The sequence below is a fragment of the Phacochoerus africanus genome, chromosome 9 (assembly GCF_016906955.1).
Source record: "Phacochoerus africanus isolate WHEZ1 chromosome 9, ROS_Pafr_v1, whole genome shotgun sequence".
NCBI lineage: Eukaryota > Metazoa > Chordata > Mammalia > Artiodactyla > Suidae > Phacochoerus > Phacochoerus africanus.
This window is the reverse complement of record NC_062552.1, coordinates 33165111-33185022: the sequence shown is the minus strand read 5'-3', so window position 1 is coordinate 33185022 and position 19912 is coordinate 33165111. Positions and strand designations below refer to the sequence as shown.

Sequence of the window (19912 nt, the reverse complement as noted above, 5' to 3'; positions counted from 1 at the left end):
CTCTCCCAGGGCAGCCAGCATTCGGTGACTGGCTGACAAAGGGGTGCAAAGACATAGCCCCAGTTCCTGACATCTCTAATGGGCCATCCAGCACCAGAGCTCCAAACGGGATTGGCTGAGGCCTCTGCAGCAAGTGCATGGCAGCTGCGCCACTCACCCTCCTCAGATCTCCCCAGTAAGCCTCCTAATACAAATATCAGTGTTTCCCAGGGGATCTTATCTGCAATACCCCTTAGTTACTATTAACATGTCAAAGTATTACCCCCTTGTGTACCCCCTCCAGCACATTAGCATTAGAATAGTCTCCAGTGGGGCCCCTCAGCCTGCATCCCAACACAGCCCCCAGCAGCAGCACCCACTCACCAGGTGCGCTTGTTGTCAAAGAAGAGGACAAGGAAGAGCTTCTCTCCAGCCTCGGCCTGCTTCTGCTCTCCCAGCTTCAGCACATCCAGTGGGGGAACAGGAATGGGGACACCATTGTGCAGGAGGCCCTCCCGGGGCATCTTGGGGTCGATGATCTGGAGGCAGGAAAGGAGATGGCCTTTAGCTAGCTGAGGGTAGATGGGGTGAACAGTGCACCCTGCCGTAGGACTAACCACTGAACCATGCTACACTGAGGCTCTGCAGGGGACCCAGTGATGGAGGGGCTGACCTCCTCCAATGACCTCAGCACCCTTAAATGAATTCTTGACTCTGCTTCCCCAGATTCTGTTCTAACGCTTTGGCCCTTCTCAGTCCTGACGAGGGGGCTTGCTCACCAAATGTCAGGACCCAGGACCGGAAATCCTGGGAAGCCAGCATGAGGCTTGTCAGAGCCGCTGGAGTGTCTCTGATGTCCAGGCCAGATGGACAAAAGCCCTCCTCCTGATGTCCCTTACGGGAGCGGAATGGAGGCTGTTTTCTCTCCTGTCGATTTCCCTTTAGAACCTCTGTAATTCACTTCAAACTCTCAAGGTCCTTCCTAGAAACCATGGCTGTGAAGAACGCTGGGCATCAGCAAGAGGACCCATCCTTTTGGTTCTACCACCTGCTTACCCACCACCTTTCTGTCTAACTCTAATCCTTCCTGGGGTGTAGAACACAGTTTTAACACTTCCATAAGACCAGAGGGAAGCTAAAAGACTGAATTTGGAGGGCTGCTGGAGGGGAGAATAATGTGGCTGGAAATAGGGGCCACTGAAAGAATTATTTCTTGAGGCTGCACACTCCCCGGGGCAGGGGCTCAGCAAAATGCCTGGTGGTATCGACACAACAATCGTTCTCCAGCTCTGTGGAGCACTGACCAGGTTACCAAAGATCCTAGTTTATTCACATGCTATCATCTTATCTCCTCCTCTTGCCGAAACTGAGAAGTCTGCTGATAGGAATGAGCTGAGAGAGGCAAACACTAAGCCCAGAAGGAGGATGTAGCTGGCAGGGACTAAAACCAGGTGTCTGGACAGGCTTGGGCCTCTGCTGCCCACTCTCTCCTACACCGGCCCAGCTTCCAGAGCAGCTGCTGACAAGCTCTGTGCGCCAAGGCCAGGGAGACTTGGAACTTACGGAGGAAGCAGCTTTCTCCAGAGATGGAGTGATCTTAATTCCTATACCCTGTCCCAGGGGGCCTCTTCTCATAGTAATAAATTGCTCTATTTACTTTTGGGTGTCTGCCAGCTTCCCTACATCCTCTTTAAGATAAGCAGCTAAAAGCAGGTGCTCTGATTAAGAGTTAAGGAAGAATAGCCTCTACCCTGCCCCCAGCTGTGTGATTTGGTAAAAACTCTTAACTCCTAGCCTGTCTGTCACTCCTGGGACTGAAGCTAAGGGTCCTAATCAGAACCGCCAGGAAAGCTCTCCTGAACTCCCTCAATGACTGACAGGGGGGCTACTCTGCTAGGTTTCCCACCCACCAAGCCATGCTGCCTGACTGCTGGAACGTGGGGCAGACTGAGCTCTCCTCCCTTTTTAAAGACAGAGGCCAATGGGTCCCAAAATAATAAACAATGGTCCATTCACTCAAATGTTATACAGATATACAACAATATGGAAATAAAGTTTGTGATAACATATAACATTATTACATGCGTACAAATATTATTATAGCTATAATACACAAACAATAAATAGAAGGAACAACAATACAAAATGTTTATAGATGGTGTCAGAATGCTGGGGATTTGTGTTGATTTTCTCTATTTTTCCAAAGCTTCTATAAGGTAGATACATTATTTTTTACAGGAAAAAAAAAATTTTTTTTTAAAGAACTAGAGCCTCAGAAAATTAAAAAAACTGTGTATTCACTATAGGTGCAAGTACATATTTAAGTATGCAGAGGAAAACGACTGGGAGAGCATAAACTAAAATAAAAACACAGGTTCTGTTCAAAGGTGGGATTTTCAGGTGGTGGTTGAATTTATTTAGTCACGAAAGAAAACGTATGATTAAGAAGGCAATGGAGGAGTTCCTGTCATGGCTCAGTGGTTAATGAACCCAACTAGTATCCATGAGGACTCGGGTTCAATCCCTGGCCTTGATCAGTGGGTTAAGGATTTGGCGTTGCCTTGAGCTGTGGTGTAGGTCTCAGACACGGCTCAGATCTGGCATTGCTGTGCTTGTGGCGTAGGCCAGCAGCTATAAGCTCTGATTTGGCCCCTAGCCTGGGAACCTCCATATGCCTCAGGTGTGGCCCTAAAAAGACATAAGACCAAAAAAAAAAAAAAGAAGAAGAAGGTAATGAAAAAGGAAGAAAATAAAAGACTAACTTTAGGCCAGCCTTTTCTGTGTTGTGAGATTAAAAAAAAAAAAGTCAAATTTACACAGCCTTAATCACTTCTTCAGCAACTAAGCAGGGGGTCTCAAGGATGGCAGGACACAGAGCCTATGAAAGTGGCCCCAGGCCCAGCCTCCTCAGCCTGGGATCAGTGTGGATCTTCCACCTGCCACAGGGGGTATGGGGCAAGCAGCAGAGTTCCAATATGGCTTCAGCAAGTTGTAAGACCCTGTGGAGCTAGTTTCCTCACCTGTCCAAAAAGGATCAGAGTTCCTGCACTTTTTACCTTAAGAGGATGCTGTCTGGAAAGAGCCACAGCCACCAATGAGCTGGAGAGGCTCAGAGTACGGTGTGTGCTGGCATGAAGCCAGCAGGGTAGTTCTCAACCCTAGCTACAGATCATCTGGGAAGCTTTTTAGTCTTTTTTTATTTTTGCTTTTTTTTTTAGGGCTGCACCCGCAGCATATGGAAATTTCCAGGCTAGGGGTTGAATCAGACCCACAGCTGACAACCTATGTCATAGCCACAGCAACATGGGATCCGAGCCTGTCTGTGACCTGCACCACAGCTCATGGCAACGCTGGATCCTTAACCCACTGAGTGAGGCCAGGGATGGAACCCGCAACCTCATGGTTAAGAGTCGGATTCATTTCTGCTGCGCCACAATGAGAACCCCCTGGGAAGCTTTTAAAAAAATATTCACACGTTGGTCTGGCTTCAGAGAGTCTAAAATGGTAGTTCTGAGATGGGACCTCGGTATCTGCATTGTTTAAAAAAAATTCCCCAGATGATGACATGTCCTGAAGGTTAGTAGAATCAGTATCTTCCAGGGACAGGTGGACATTACTTCCCCAGTATAGAAAGAACCCTAAGAAATAATAACCAAGGTGGTAAAAATAGAATTTTGAGCTACTGCTACTATGGCAAAAATGGAAATTTTGGCTACTGCTGGAGCTAGTATAAACCAGAACTAATTTTCTAAGGGGCAACCTGGCAATTTGTATCAGAATTTTGCATAGACTTTGCCCCAAGAAGGCATTCCTGAGACTTCTTCACTGTGAAGAAATAATCACGGATGTACACAGCACTTAAACTACAATGATGATTACTGCTAGCTGTTTATCACAGTGAAAAATTCAAAATGATCAACTAGGGTTAAAATGAGGTATATGCACTCAACTGAAGATGATGCAGTCATTAAAATGATGTTGATGAAGAATGTTTAATGGCATAAGACACGCATGCTCATGGTGTGCTGCAAGTAAGGGGGAGGCTGAACACAGTATGGTCTCATATTTACATATTGAGCAAAAAAAAAAAAAAAAAAGGCTGAGTGGATATACATCAAGAGGCAATCTCTGGATAGAAGGGACTGTGGGTGAATTTGAACTCAGTGGCTCAGAACACAGGCTTTGACATCACACAAGTTGAGCCTTGGGTTCTAATTCCAACCCCGCCACTTCATAGCTAGAGTCATGGGTACCAGTTTTCAGTTTTTCCCCCCTACAAAATGAGAATAACCATACCTTCCTCAGTATTTCAAGAACTTAGCATGACATATATTTATGAAAACATCTAGCCATTTCTAGCAGCTTTTACAATTCTCAATAATGAGCACCTACTACTTTTATGCATAATGATAATTTTTTTTAATTTAGCAAATAAATATATGATATTAAATCCCTAAGAACCCTAGCCTCCTTCATTCTTTAGCCTATTCTAAATGCCCTAAGCAGGGAGCCTTACTGGTCTAACCCACCCAGGCTGAGATAAAACCTCCCTCTCCTGCACCTAAAAGCACCCTGACCCCCAAGAACACTCTGCTGGCTTGATCCAGTCAGATAAGCCCCCAAGGCAAGGTGGGGAGGGAGGGGCAGACTCACCAAGGCGGGGTAGGAGGGATAACCTCGGCACTTGGCCCACACCAGCTCCAGGGGCTCCAGATCTCCGCGGTCTTCAAAGGGCATCAGGAGACTTCTGCCTGGGGGCGGGGGAGGGGAGGAGATAGCACCCAAAGGGGACTTGGAATGGTGCCCAGGAAGCCTGCCTGGGGCCTCCATTTGACTGGGGCAGCCCAGGAAGGAGCCAGCAACACCCCCTCCACCCCTCCTCTTCCCTATCCTCTCCTAGTTCTTAAGACTAGATCAGGAGTCAGCAAGCTTATTCTGTAAAAGGTTAAACAGTAAATACTTTAGGTTTTGCAGGCTACACTCTCCACTGCAACTACTCAAATCTGCTGTTGTAGCACGAAAGCAGCCACAGATAATTCATAAGTAAAATAGGCACTGCTGTGTCCCCATAAAACTTTATTTCTGGACACTGAAATCTGAATTTTGTGTAATTTTCATGTGTTACAAAATAGCATCTTTTGATTTTTTAATGATTTGAAAATGTAAATGTAAAAACTGTTCTTAGCTCGTGGGCCCCACAAAAAAACAGGCAACAGGTTACCGTTTCCTGACATCTGAACCAGAATTCTAGGTTGGAAAACTAATTGCTTCATCATCAGGACACCAGGAAGGAGGACTATAACCCAGCTTGACAAAGACACAAACTGCTCTCTGGGCCTCTCCGAATAGTGGGCCTCACAATGGAGGCTTCATGGGAAAAGATGCCTGGGATGGATATCCTAGTTAAACTACTTCTAAATGAGTTCTTTTCTGACAGGGCCACACCTGGCCATCCAAGCCACCTGGCTGCACAGCACTCAGCAGAACCAAGCAGACCTGCTGGTTATCTCCTGCCTGTTTTAGTCAGAACCTCACACTGGGGGGCTCCACTTGGGGCAGGCACCACATCTCTTGGGCTTACTCTGTTCTGCATCCGAGGCACTAGCACACATGGATGGGGTACTTCACAAATCCCTCTGGACATACAGAGGAACCTTCCCTTCCTCTCCACACATCTATAAACGGCAACGGGGAGGTGACCACACTCAACAAAGGAAAAAGGCCCAAATCCCACAGTCTAGAGATTATGTTGTTAAGGAAACATTACCACCCATATTCATAATTCTTTAAAAATGTACTACTAATAATGAGGTCTCATTTGCCACCTACTTAATCAATATTAATAACAATAAAAAGATAAAATCCAATACTGAAGAGGCAGGCCATCTGTGGGGAAACTGGTGCAATCATACACTGCTGAGGAAACTGCAGACCAGTCTAATCCTTTGAGAACACAATTTGGTGGTAAATCTCAAAAGCCATAAAAAAAAAAGTATGAACCATCTGCACCAGTAAATTCCTTCCCTGGGAATTTATTCTTTAAAAAATACTTTAAAAATAAGTAAGAGGTTTTCTGAACAAAAATATGGGTTTAATACACTATGTTAAAAGCTGGAAATAACCAAATGTCTAAGAAAGAGGCAAGTAAACTATTATTATTATTTTGCTTTTTAGGGCCGCACTAGTGGCATGTGGAGGTTCCTAGGCTAAGGGTCGAACTGGAGCTACAGCTGCCGGCCTACACCACAGCCACAGTAACGAGGGATCCAAAGCTCATCCGCAACCTACACCACAGCTCACGGCAACACCAGATCCTTAACCCACTGAGCAAAGCCAGGGATCGAACCCAAAACCTCATGGTTCCTAGTTGGATTGTTTCCGCTGTGCCACAATGGGAACTCTGAGGCAAGTAAATTATAATGCATTGATTGGAAGATACAATGTTCCAATACTATGAGATGTAAAGATTATGTCAACATTTTTTTAAAAAGTATGTGATAACACTGAAAAAAAGCAGAATACAAAAGCATGTGTTATAGATTACCATTTTGTTAAAAAATGTGCCTGAAATAAAAAGAAGGCAACAAACAGAGAGAACTGAAGACAACTGTGTTAAGGTGATGGAACAGTGGGAAGTCAGTTTCCCTATTAAATTTCCTTTGGCATCATTTTAATAAGTATGTGGTTTTTAAAATAAGAACACAGTGTCACTACCAGAAGCACAAAGTATGTGCCAATCTGCTTCTGGTCTTGCACGAAATACTGTACAAATTAACCTCGACACGAGCCCTGCCTTCTGGGCACCAACAGTCCAGACAGTAATGAAACATGCAGGCATGCACTCATCAACACACATATGAAAAAGAAATAGGTGCTAAGGGAAAATAAACCAGGCTGGGAAGAAGAAAGAGGGGAAGAGAAGCCCCGGAGCCTATATGTTCACTGGAAGCTTCCAAGCATCCAGACTGCACAGCCCCCACGGGAGGACTGGACAGAGGTTTGCTCAGAGAACAGCCTGCCCCACGCCCCTCCACCTGAGCCCCACCCAGCCCTCTCCTTTGGCTCTGCTGTCCTTTATTCCCTTGGTCGGAGGAAACAAGATCCATGTATTTTACTGTCTGGACCAGCTGGAGTAGAATGTCTCATGAGTAAGATGGAAGCACTGGGTCACATGAAATCACAGGGTCACGTGTGAAACTCAGTGATACATCCAATCTCCACTCCTGCGAGGGCAGACTGAAATGTCTACAGAAAGTACAACTGCACACCTCCTTCAACATAGCAGCTCTACTTCTACAGATACACTCCCCATGGGTACAAAATGATCCACGTACAAGATTGCTCACTGCAACACTGACTGTGACAAATAAGTGAAAACAACCTAAATGTCCTACTGTAGAGGAACAGCTAAGTAAATGATAGCACTCCTACGTAACGGGGCATTAGGTAGCCAAAAACAGGCACAGAAGACTCTCTAAGATATATTATTAACTGAAAAAAGGCATGGTTTAGAGGAATGTGCATGTTAGGCTTTTCTACTCTTTTATACACACACCCAAGTTTTTGGCTTGTGCATGTATGCAAAGACACAGTGGCTATTCTATAGAGGGGAGAGCTGCCTTTTCATTACGCGCCCTTTTGTACCCTTCTGATCTTTATCACCATGGCATGTGTTACCTATTCAAAATAAGGTGAATTAAAAAAAAAAGTATGAATGACCTGGGAGGAAGAGCCATCTCCTTGTCCAGTGCCCCCTGCGTTTGGAAAAGCTCAAAATCTGGTTGCTGCCTATAGAACTGGTACTTTGAAGGTCTGGTCCCCCCAGATGCACCTGTAAAGCATCCCTCACCTGAGCCATTGTAGTCAGAGTCTCCATTCACACCTTCCAGGAAGGGCACTCGAGACAGGGCTGGCTTCCCTCGGCTGCGTTTGGGGGGTGTCAGACCACTGCATACAGAGCAGGGAGGAAAAGGGGGGCAAAATGAGCAATTTTAATGACTCACATACCCACTCCCACTCTCCCATCTCTGCTAGGAGCAGAGCTGCAAAAACACTTCAAGGAGAATGGTTTCTCACCTTCCCCTAAAAATTCACACTAACCCATGATATACTGCTGTCCAAATGTTCCCACAAGGCTTTAAGGAACCATTTCATCCATGTGGAAGGACTCAACTTGGAAAGAGACGCCTGCTCCCCTGCCTGGGGGCCTTGGATTTCACCCAGAGGGAAAGTCACCCCAGGCACTTGTCAGTCCTCCCAGAGTCTAAACAGCCTGGCATAAGGAGGGCCTGTCTCATATTTGCCCAGAATTTCTTACCACCGCTTCTTCTTTAGAAACCAATTTATCTTTGAGGTACAAAACTTTGCCTCTTTCCCAAATTTTCTATAATAGACACGCTTTACCTCCTCAATTAGAAAAAACATTTTTAAATTGGAAAAAAAAATCCACTTCTCACTTCTACTTTATGTGTACAAAGTTTTTCTTAGAGATGAATTTTTTAAACAAGTAGACTTTCTTTTATATATAGCACTGCAAGGAGGTAAAAAATATATATTAGACAAAGACTAGAAGGTAATAAGCAAAAATGACAATACTAATACAGAATAATGATATAACTGGAACCCAACCAGGCATCAATGTTTTTAAACTGCTCCCAATGCAATTCTAATGTACAACCATAATTAGAAACCTCTGGGCAAGAATAATGTGGCTAGGGTTTCTTTCACTCAATGTTAAAAAATATTACTGCTATATAATCATTTCAATCAAAAAAAAAAAGTGCTTTTAAGCATTTACAACACCTGCAGAAGAGCAGAAATGCTTAAGAAACCCCTAGTGGGAGAAAGAAGAGGCCAGGGTTAAGACTGGTTGGAGATTAGGGTACTCCTCATTTACTGACTCATAACTGACTTTATCATGGTCTGATACAAAAAAACTGGCATAACCAGAACCCCTGTTGAATCATAATCTTTCAGTAACTAGTAGGTTGGGAGCTTTTTTCCTAATAATCAAAATTAGGACCTATTGGGGAAAAAACAAGTAACAGAGAGTTTACATTCAGGATTCAGTTTCCATGCACACTACAAAAATCTGTCACTGGGCTTAGAGAATCTGAGACCTTATAGAAATGTAAGGTGCTGGAGTTCCCTTGTGGTACAATGGGTTGAGTATCTAGCATTGTCACTGCAGCAACTGGGTCACTGCTATGGCTTAAGCTCAATCCCTGGCCTGGAAACTTCTGCATTCGGCAGGCACTGCCATAGTTTTAAAAACTAGTTTTAAGTTTTTCAACTTAAATAAAATGAAAATGTAAGGTGCTGGTGGTTCTGTTAGAAAAGCCTCTCCAGGAGTTCCCACTGTGGCACAATAGGAACAGCAGCGCCTCTGGGATGCAGGTTTGACCCCAGGCCCAGCACAGTGTGTTAAGGATCCAGTGTTGCAGGTCACAATTGTGGCTGGAATCTGGTCCCTGGCCCAGGAATTTCATATGCCTCAGGGTGGCCAAGAGAAGAAAAAAAAGAAGAAAAGCACCTCCAAGAACACATCATGGATCTGGGGAGACAACTCCAAATACAAGAGAAGAGGGCATAACCAAGTGGTTAAGAGGAGAAACTCTGGAGCCAGAGGACCTGGGTTCAGAACCTGGCTCCTCTACATGTTTGCCCTGTGACCCTGAGCACGTTACTTAACCTGAGGCCTTTGCTGCCCATGTGCTGCTGTGAGGAGTTAATGGATTAAGCATTCAGTACAGCATCTATCAGGTAGTCGATAAGCAGCATATATAGTAAATGCTATTATACAAAGGACAACAAATAGTAATGTCTCACTTTAAATATTATAAACTACTACTGTTATACTATTGTTTGATAAGCTCTGAGAAGAATGAGCGCAATAAGAAAGGATGCAACACCAAAACTAGATCCATATATTCCTGTTTAATAGAAAAAAAGAACAAGTGACTTGATCATGGCCTGCATTTCAGCCTTCTCTCCAAGTTATCTAGGCCTAGGCAGACAGCTTAATCTCTAATTATAATAATTATTATTATTATTTTGCTTTTTAGGGCTGCACCTGCAGCACATGGAGATTCCCAGGCTAGGGGTCGAACTGGAACTATAGCCACCAGCCTATGCCACAGCCACAGCAACACCAGATCCGAGCCCTGTCTGTAACCTACACCACAGCTCATGGCAACACCAGATCCTTAACCCACTGAGCAAAGCCAGGGATTGAACCCGCAACCTCGTGGCTCCTAGTCAGGTTCATTTCCACTGTACCACGACGGGAATTCCAATAATTATTTTGTTTACTGGCTTACCATTCATCTCTCCCTTCTATAAGCTCCATGAGAACAGACACATTATCAGGGTTTAGAAGAGTGCCTGGCTCACCGTAGGCGTTCAATTAGTAACTGAATGAGTGACCCACAGAAGAGGATGCAGCTCCAACCTGCTCAGAAAGTCATCAGAAAAGATAAACTCAGAGACAGGAGGGAAAGGGGATGGGATTAGTGACCAGAAATCCTTTCAAGGTTCTTTCTTCTTTGAGTATGATTCTGGTCTAATTAATAAGAACTTCCTCGGAAGTTCCTATTGTGGGTCAGCAGGAACCAACCTGACTAGTATCCATGAGGGCAAAGGTTCAATCCCTGGCCTTGCTCAGTAGGCTAAGGATCCAGCATTGCCCTGAGCTGTGGTGTAAGTCATAATATGGCTCAGATCTGGCATGGCTGTGGCTGTGGTATAGGCCAGCGGCTACAGCACCAATTCAACCCCTAGTCTGGAAACCTCCATGTGCCGTGGATGAGACCTAAAAAATCACCACCACCACCACCACCAACAAACTTCCTTTATGTATTCACTACCACAGTGTGGAAAAAGAAAAAAAATCCTGCAGAAGTCCTGAATCTCCTCTTTTAAACCCTGAAATTCTACTGAGAGCTATTGAGTTAAGAGGAAATTCCTTTCAAGGGCATCAATGTTCCTAAACTAAGCAGGGACCTGGAGAAATCACGGCCTTGGAATGTTCTACAAAAAGGCCAACAGCCTGGATGTGCAGGCTGACCAGAGCCTGGCCAGGCTTGCTTCTTGCAGGTCACAGCTGGGAAGAGCACCCTACGTGAAGGAAGAACCCAAGACATCATCTACCTTTTAGTCAAGGGTTAGGAGGGGAGAATCTAATAACCCCTCTCCTATCACACCCCAATGAACTGCGTTTCCAGGCATCCTATCCTTTTTTTTCCTCGGTTTTTGGCCACCTCAGGGCATATGGAGTTCCCAGGCCAGGGATCAGATCCGAGCTACAGTTGCAACCTATGCCACAGCAATGCTGGATCCTTAACCTACTGTGCCAGGTGAACCTGCATCCCAGCGCTCCAGAGACAGCACCCACCCACAGAGGGAATTCTAGGCACCCTATCTTTGAAGGGAATGAGAAAATCCAACCCAGGACCAGGCCAGAAGCATCCTATAAGATTCTGAAATCTCTGCCTCCCATCCACTCCCCCTATATCTCTAGAGCTGCAGCATGGTGGGAAAAAGCTAGGACATTTCTCAGGCTTGGTGGGGAAGAAAATCTCAAGGGAGCCACTGGAAGCTGAGCCCTGCTAAAGTGGGGGAGCAGTCCAGGCCTAAGCAGCAGCTGGAGCCTCCAGGATCCCAGCACCGGGGTGGAGTCAGTACCCAACAAAATACATGCAGCCTGCCGTGGAAGCACTTCAACACAGACACAGTCTTTGGTGCTGCCCTGCAACCACTCCTCCCCAGCTCTGAACCCAGGGTCCATTCAGCAGCCATGTGGAGGGACCACGAGGTCAGCCTTCAGGATAAGTCATTTTTCTTCTATGGCATCAAGAGTCTCCCATTTCCAAGAGTCCCATGCTTCCTGGTGTCTTGCAGAGGACACAACACAGAGCAGAGATTCAATAAACTTTTCCTTTTTTCTTTTGGCCATACCTGTGGCATGCAGAAGTTCCCAGGCCAGAGACTGAACCCATGCCACAGATATAACCAGAGCAACAGCAGTGACAATGCCAAGTCCTTAACCCACTAAGCCAGAGAGAACTTCTCAATAAACTCTTAGACTTGGAAGAAACTTAGTTTTCTAGACTCCCTTCAGAAATCCTCCCTTTGGAATGGGAAAAGGGAATTCCTGTCATGGTACAGCAGAAACAAATCCAACTAGGAACCATGAGGTTGCAGGTTCGATCCCTGGCCTTGCTCAGTGGGTTAAGGATCCGGCATTGCTGTGAACTGCGGTGTAGGTTGCAGATGCGGCTAGGATCTGGTGTTGCTGTGGCTGTGGTGTAGGCCGGCAACTACAGCTCCAATTTGACCCCCAGCCTGGGAACCTCCATATGCCACGGGTGCGGCCCTCAAAAGACAAAAAAAAAAAAAAAAAAAAGAATGGGAAAAGGAACCCAATCCTCCCCAGCTCAAGGATGGTAGAACAGTTGGGACCTCTATCTCACCAAAAGGCTGTTTCCAAATTTCCTGTTGGCTCATTTCTTTTTTTTTTTTTGTCTTTTGTTGTTGCTATTTCTTGGGCCGCTCCCGCGGCATATGGAGGTTCCCAGGCTAGGGGTCCAGTCGGAGCTGTAGCCACCCGCCTACGCCAGAGCCACAGCAACGCGGGATCCGAGCCACATCTGCAACCTACACCACAGCTCACGGCAACGCCGGATCCTTAACCCACTGAGCAAGGGCAGGGACCAAACCCGCAACCTCATGGTTCCTAGTCGGATTCGTTAACCACTAAGCCACGACAGGAACTCTGGCTCATTTCTTATTCCCACACCACACCTCTAAAGAGGCCATCGTGCTAAGACAATACTGTAAATCAACCATACCACAATAAAATGTTTCTTAAAAATTTTTTAAAGTAATATAAAATGAAAAGGCCATTGTTATGATACCCCCAAAAGCAACAATGGGTAAAACAATGGGTGTCTGTAGTTGGGTTATCTAAATGGGCCAGGAGGGGGTGGGGTGGAAGGTGGGGAGGTGAAGACTGGCTCAAATGTTAACTTCTTTGGGCAATAAAGACTCAGCTGTCCCCATCCTCTGAAGCCAAATTCAGCTCTACAAACCTTGTAAACCATCAGTACCCTCTCCCTTCCCTAGTCACATCAGGCCTGGCAGTCATGGGCTTTGCCTAGGGTTATTCCTGGGAGCTTTCAGTCACAGACAAGAGGCCTCAGGAAACAGCAGGGGTGGGGAAGGAAAAAACTGAGATAAGCAGGAGGTTCAATCTGCAACTGAAAGGAAAATAAATGGAGAAGTGGCAGAGCTGCCAACAAAGCTTTGGGATAAGTGTTCTTACCTGCAAGCTTCAAATGCCAGTCCACCACTGAGACCCAAACTACATTCTGAGTCAGACCCGCTTTCGGTGTGTTTTCCAAAGCCGTTGGTCACACCTGCCAAGAACAAATAAAGTGAGCCTGAGCACAGAAACTCCCCTTCCCGACACAGGTTGCAGCATAAGGCAGCTGCCTTGGGAAGCTCAGAAGGGGTAGAGAGGATGGCTGGTCCTTCCTCTTAGGAAACAGGTCTTGGGGGGTGGAGAGAACCTGATAAAGGTTTTGGGGGGTAATGTTGGGTAGGGCAGCAGGCAGACATGGCATTTTCTTTCCCATCCTTCTGGGTTGATGTGAAACGGCACCCAGCTCATTCCAGTTACTGGCATTTGACTACAAAGGGAAATACCAAGACTTCCTCACTCCGCAGAGTCCCTGGATGTGCTTCTAATTCCCCTCAATTATCAAGGAGTCTCCTCTGCCTCCTGGAGAGCCCACCCACCTTGCCTCCTCAGATAAACACTCACACACCCTATCCATCACACAGCTGGCAACAGCTAGCTTCATTCTTCTGGGATGGTGTCAGGGGAGCTGGGGCAGGATAAGGACTGTGCCAACCACACCCTAAGACATCTAGCAGAGCTAGTCAGAGTTAACAACGGGGGAACTTTTCAGCAGATGTACAACAGACCAGACCTTCCTGGGATTGGGAGTCAGATTCCCTGGGTTCTTGACTGGGCCTTAAACATGGGTTCCTAACAGCTGCACTATGTCCTAAGGATACCCCCTTTGATGTTACTAAGATGATAACCTCATTATTGACTATGCCTGTCCCTGCCCACTCATCTTGTCACCTTCCTTAATCCCATTAATAATAATCTCATCACCTTCCTTAATAAAAAAGATATGGGCTAAAGCCTAGGCACCTTTGTTCTACAGAACAAGAGTGCCTCCTGGTTCCCCACTTTCTAAAAATAAAAAAAAAAATAAAATAAACAAACACGGGTTCCTTTTTCTCTTTAAGTCTTGGCTTTTCCTTTCAAGAAGTGCACGTAATGGAGTTCCCGTCGTGGCGCAGTGGTTAACGAATCCGACTGGGAACCATGAGGTTGTGGGTTCGGTCCCTGCCCTTGTTCAGTGGGTTAATGATCTGGCATTGCCACGAGCTGTGGTGTAGGTCACAGATGAGGCTTGGATCCCGCATTGCTGTGGCTCTGGCGTAGGCTCGCAGCTACAGCTCCGACTGGACCCCTAGCCTGGGAACCTCCATATGCCACGGGAGCGGCCCAAGAAATGGCAAAAAAAAAAAAAAAAAAAAAGTGCAGGTAATACTTTCTTACTTATGGAAGATACTGTAAAGTATGAATAGGGAAGGTCTGTTTACAGCAGGGAGACCTTCAGAGCAAATGACTGTCTGGTCATTCCTGGAACTTGACCCTCACCTGTGAAGGCTTCAACTCTCCCCTCTCTCTAATTCCAACCACAATCCAGAGTCCTAAACATCTGAGAGCTGAGCCAAGAGCTCTAAGTCATATACTCTTTGGCCAGAAAACTAGGAGGCACATCACACCTGTAAAAGCAAACATCTGAGCCAACATATCTGGACTCTCACGTGACACTGCCTCTAACATTACGACCTCGGACCTCAATTTAAACCACCAAGGCCAGCTGTGCCTCAGGTGCCTCATCTGGAAAGGATCAACACCAGTTTTTATGAGACTCTACTAAAGTTGTGCAAAAATATTCCTGGGCACCAGGTACCTGGAATGGCGGAGAAGAAATTGATTCAGCAGTAACCCTAAGCAGTGGGCCCTTTCATGATGAATGAGCCTAACGTCGAGATCTGTTTCCCAACAGCAGGATTCTTCATTTTTAATGCACAGTATTCTCAGTGCCGTTTCGCTGCACCTGATATAGCAGAGAGGATGGCAAGAATAACTGCTACCATCTACTGCTATATACCAAATGCTTTATATAGGCAATTTCCAATCCTCAGGACTCATAATTAGAAAGGTATCACTTGCCCCATATTAAGGCTGAGAACAGGCTCAAGAAGTTAACTGATGTGCCCCAACATACACAGCTAGTAAGAAGATGGGATTTGAACTCAAGTTTGCCTAACTTCATGCCTCAACCTCTTGACTCTATGACCAACCTACTAGCCACGTTGTGTATTTTCTGTAAAGAATGATGGTATCTAATCTTGGAGTTGAGAGCCTCACTCCTACAACCATGAGAAACAGAAATCTGTCAATAACCTGTAAGAGCTTAGAAGAGGACCACAAGGCCCAGATGAGAAGACAGCCCAGACAACACCTTCATTGCAGATACCTGGCCCCCTGACCACAGAAACTGTGGATAATAAATGGGTGTTATTTTAGGCCTATAGACTAGCAGTAATTTGCTTTCCAACATAGAAAACTAATATAACAACTTGTTCTAGCAAATTTGTTGACTCTTAGAGTTCACAATTTTCAGTAAAGAGCAGTGTCTTGGGAGATCCTGTCATGGCTCAGCAGAAACAAATTTGAATAGTATCCATGAGGATGCAGGTTTGATCCCTGGCCTCATTCAGTGGGTTAAGGATCCGGCGTTGCCGTGAGCTGTGGTGTGGGTCACAGACGCAGCTCGGATCTGGCGTTGCTGTGACTCTGGTGTAGGCTGGTGGCTACAGCTCTGATGCCACCCCTAGCCTGGGAACCTCCACATGCCCCAGGTGCAGCCCTAAAAAGACAAAAAAAAAAAAAAAAAGGAGTGGCCTCTTCAGTCGGGAGATCCCAGCCCTGCATCTTTTTGGTGCATATTAAACGAGGCCCAACCTGTAGAATGTTCCCCTCCTGTCAGATTTTCTACCATTAAGTTTCCCAAACGTTTACATCTTAGTCACAGGGATCAAAAAGTGACGTATTTATTCATTTTACCTATCAGAAGCCAACAGGGGAACTTGGGCCAGACGGAAAGGGAAGGCAATGCTGGAAACAAAGCATTAGAGAGAAAAGCGGAGAAAAGCATGCGCTAGCCACACAGCACAAAGCCACCACATAACAGGACATGAAGAGCAAAACCCAAGAGCAGGCCCTTCCTTGCCAAGCAAGCTGGTCTTCATATCCCACCAGGACTAAACCACCCTAGTGATGGAGGCCCTGTATATCCAGGCCCATCTCGCCCACAGCACTGGCTCCTGATGCTCCCAGAAGCCCCTCTCCAAACTGTCCCTCCTTGTGTCCACACACTCGTGCCCAAGCCCATTGTTCCTTTATATTTTGTCCTCATCCCCTGGGTCAGCTCAGCACTGACTCCTCATGAAGCCTTCCCAACCCCACCCAAGGCCTTACCCCCTGAACACCTCTAGCAGTGCTGTCACCTCACACCTACTGTCCAGCACTGTGACATCTCTGCACCTTGGGAGACCATGTAGTCTCCCCACTGGACTGTGAACTCTTTCAGAGCTGGAGCTGAGTCTGACTTATTACCCCCACCCTCCTACCCTCCCAGTGATGAGCTGGACATGCAGTAAGGACTCTTCAGTGACAAGTTACCTACTTCTGGGCCTCCTTGGTTCACTCTGCTGTGGCCACACTGGTTCCCTCCCTGTTCCTCAGACAGGCAGAGCACGTTTCCACCTCCACTTGCTAGTCTATCATTTTTGTTGTTGTTGTTGTTTTATAACCTTTACTTTTATTTTTTATTTTTTGGCTTTTTGCCATTTCTTGGGCCACTCTCATGGCATATGGATGTTCCCAGGCTAGGAGTCTAATCAGAGCTGTAGCTGCCAGCCTATACCACAGCCACAGCAATTCGGGATCCGAGCCACGTCTGCAACCTACACCACAGCTCATGGCAATGCCGGATACTTAACCCACTGAGCTAGGCCAGGGATTGAACCCGAAACCTCAGATTCGTTAACCACTGAGCCACGACAGGAACTCTTGTCTATCTTTTTGGAATGTTCTTTCCTCAGATACCCAAAGAGCTCCCACCTTCAGCTCCTTCTTTACTCAAATGTCACCAATGCAGAAGACCTCCCCTGGCCACACTCTAATATATCACTTCTGCATCCCTAACCCCTCTTCCCTGCTCAATTTTTCTCCATAGCCTCTCATATAGGATGTAATTCACTTATTTGCTTTTGATCTCTCTCCCGATAAGCGAGGAGATCTGCCTGTTTTATTTACTGATTTCCCCCCTACATTTTAGTGCTTATATAGTCTCTGATATAAATATCTGATGAATAAGTAAGCTAAAATGAAGGTAGGAATCATTGTATCCTAAATAGCTTTATATCTCCCTCAGGGCCAAAGACAGCCCCAGACAAAATGTGGCCCTCTCAAAACATTTGCTCAAGGCCACTACTTTCCACTTCCCCAGGTCACTACTCGTGTGCCAGACCCAACTGTGGGCTCTGGAGCCCTCGATGATACTACTGGTATCCACAGGGGCCGTAAGGGAAGCAGCCAACTGGGGCCAAGTGCTGGCTGGCAAGGCAAAGCAGAAAAGCAGATAAGAAGTGGCAAGAGAAGTCCCAGGCAAGGTCACCTGTCTCTTCCTCCTGCTGGGGGGACCTCTCCCCTTCGCTCTCACTACAGCTCCTGCTCCTGGGCCGCTTCCGGGAATGCCGTTCATCCTCAATGCTGGCAGGGGAGTCCGGAGAGCCCACTGCACCGTGGTCCTCGCCGTTCTCCAGGGCCCCATCTGGGCTCCTCTGAAGCTTAACCCCATTCTTGGCCTTCCTGAAGAGGACTGATGTGCGGCGACCCACGCCACTGAGTGGGGCACCAGCAGGGGATGTGTCGGGGGCCATGAGGGATACCCTATTGATGCCATTGTCACTTAGCAGGCGTTGCAAGGGCATGCTCCCTAGCTGCAGAGGTGATTTTTCCAAAAGCTCATCTTCTTCCACTTTTCTGGGCTTTAGGAATCGGCTTGAAGGTTTGCTATCACTGATAGGTTTCAGAGTAGGGGGATCCGGAGGGGATTCTTGCTCAGACAAGGAAGGTGCAGGCCCTGTGGGCTCCAGAGTTGGCGGGGGAGGCAGTTTAGAATCATCTGTTAGAGAAAAAGAGAACCTGCTTGAACATTTTAGAAAAAGTCTGTTGCTATAAGCCAGATAATGACACTGACAACTAAGAAACAAAAGCGTAGCCTATCAGAAGGCTTGACACATCCTAGGTCTCAGGTCTGAGGTGAGGAAAATGCAGGACTTAGGATAAAGTTGTGTCTACACTAGGAGTTATAAACTCTGGCTATGTATCAGAATCACCTAAGAAGTTTCTTAAAAATTCCAATGCTGAGGTCCTATCCCAGACAAATTGAAACAAAATTGCTAAAGATGGGATTTTTTTTTTTAAGTTTATCAGCCAAGTCTGAAGAAGTCAGATTACAACCCACTGCCCTACACCCAAGAAAGCCCAAAGCCTCCTACTTAATCAATAATTAGATAAGCCTCAGCCTCAGGATTAGAAATCTACAACTGTCTTTAGACTCAGGTGTTTTCCCATCTGTCAATGTATTTTGTTTCATGTCACCCAAGTGAAGTAGGAGGAGCAGAAAGAATAAGCTCACTGATATGGAAAAATGAGAGCAAGGAAATTAAATCAGTCGTTTCCGAACTTGTCTGTTCGCCTACCACCTTGAAAATGTTAAAAACTGAGACTTCCAAGACAGAGCTCAGATTTCCCTAATCTGAATCTCTGCAAAATGAAGACTAAAAATATTCTAAAAACTCTAGATGTTGTTGCAACCGATCCACTGGGCATGACTCTGCACTGCCTCGGCGCAGGAGCGGGGATGGATACAAGCGGCACGCTGACAGCCATATGGGGAGCTGGCAAGAGTCTCGATGAACATGAAGCCCTCTAGTACTAAAAGTGACCTCTTAGCCATGTACCAACCTAAAATAATATGGGTCATTCTCTGTAATTTGGCCCCTTTTCCTCTGAAGATTAACTCTGACCTTCTAGACTGTGTGGATGAGAGCTATAGGCTCAGATCCAAGGGTTGGCATAAGCGAGACAATTCTGTCTCCAACAAAGTGGACAGGATGAAAAGCAACCCAGGTAAGGCCCTTGGGTCTCTGAGAATCACATCCCCCAGCTGTCTTTGCAGTTTGGGCCCTATAGCTGCTTGGGATGGGCCTATAGATGTGGCCATCTAGGGTCAAAGCCACGAGCCCAGACCATCTTTAGGGTCTGTCTTTCTTTTCTATCCTTACATACCACAAACCTAACCTGCTCTAAAAGCCTCTCTACATGATGGGATAAGGTGAGCTCATAGTTAACTGGTATGTACAATATGGCCATATCAGGTACAAAATGCTGAAATACTTCTTTTTAGTAAACAGCTGCTGGGACCCAGACCAAATCTGCTCACAATCCGGCAACTAAATATCCACATAGTGGCCCTCGGGAGCTCCCTCTAATGCAACAGTCAACATCTACTCTGACTGTTTAATTTGGGTCTCTCCAGATTGTTAAATATCTTGAATATCATCCCTGGGTACGCATAGAAGTGTGGCCACTCTGAAGGGCTTCTCTCGCCCACGACGGTCAGACGTAGAGTTGGAGAAGGATGCCCTCAGTATGGGACTTCAGATACCTCCCCCTTACCTTGGCCTCGGCCCCCTCCCCCCCCATGACTGT

General features: G+C 46.3%; 1 protein-coding gene across 1 annotated transcript in view; it reads right to left on the bottom strand.

The window, feature by feature from the left end:
• Positions 1-19912, bottom strand: part of BRPF3 (bromodomain and PHD finger containing 3) — a 41953-nt gene that overhangs the window by 5791 nt on the left and 16250 nt on the right. Inside the window, exons 8-12 of the mRNA XM_047794829.1 lie at positions 17811-18320; positions 13301-13394; positions 7829-7926; positions 4633-4730; positions 364-518 (exon numbers count right to left, since the gene is read on the bottom strand). Coding sequence (XP_047650785.1) covers positions 364-518; positions 4633-4730; positions 7829-7926; positions 13301-13394; positions 17811-18320 — 955 coding nt within the window. The remainder of the gene's footprint in view (positions 1-363; positions 519-4632; positions 4731-7828; positions 7927-13300; positions 13395-17810; positions 18321-19912) is intronic.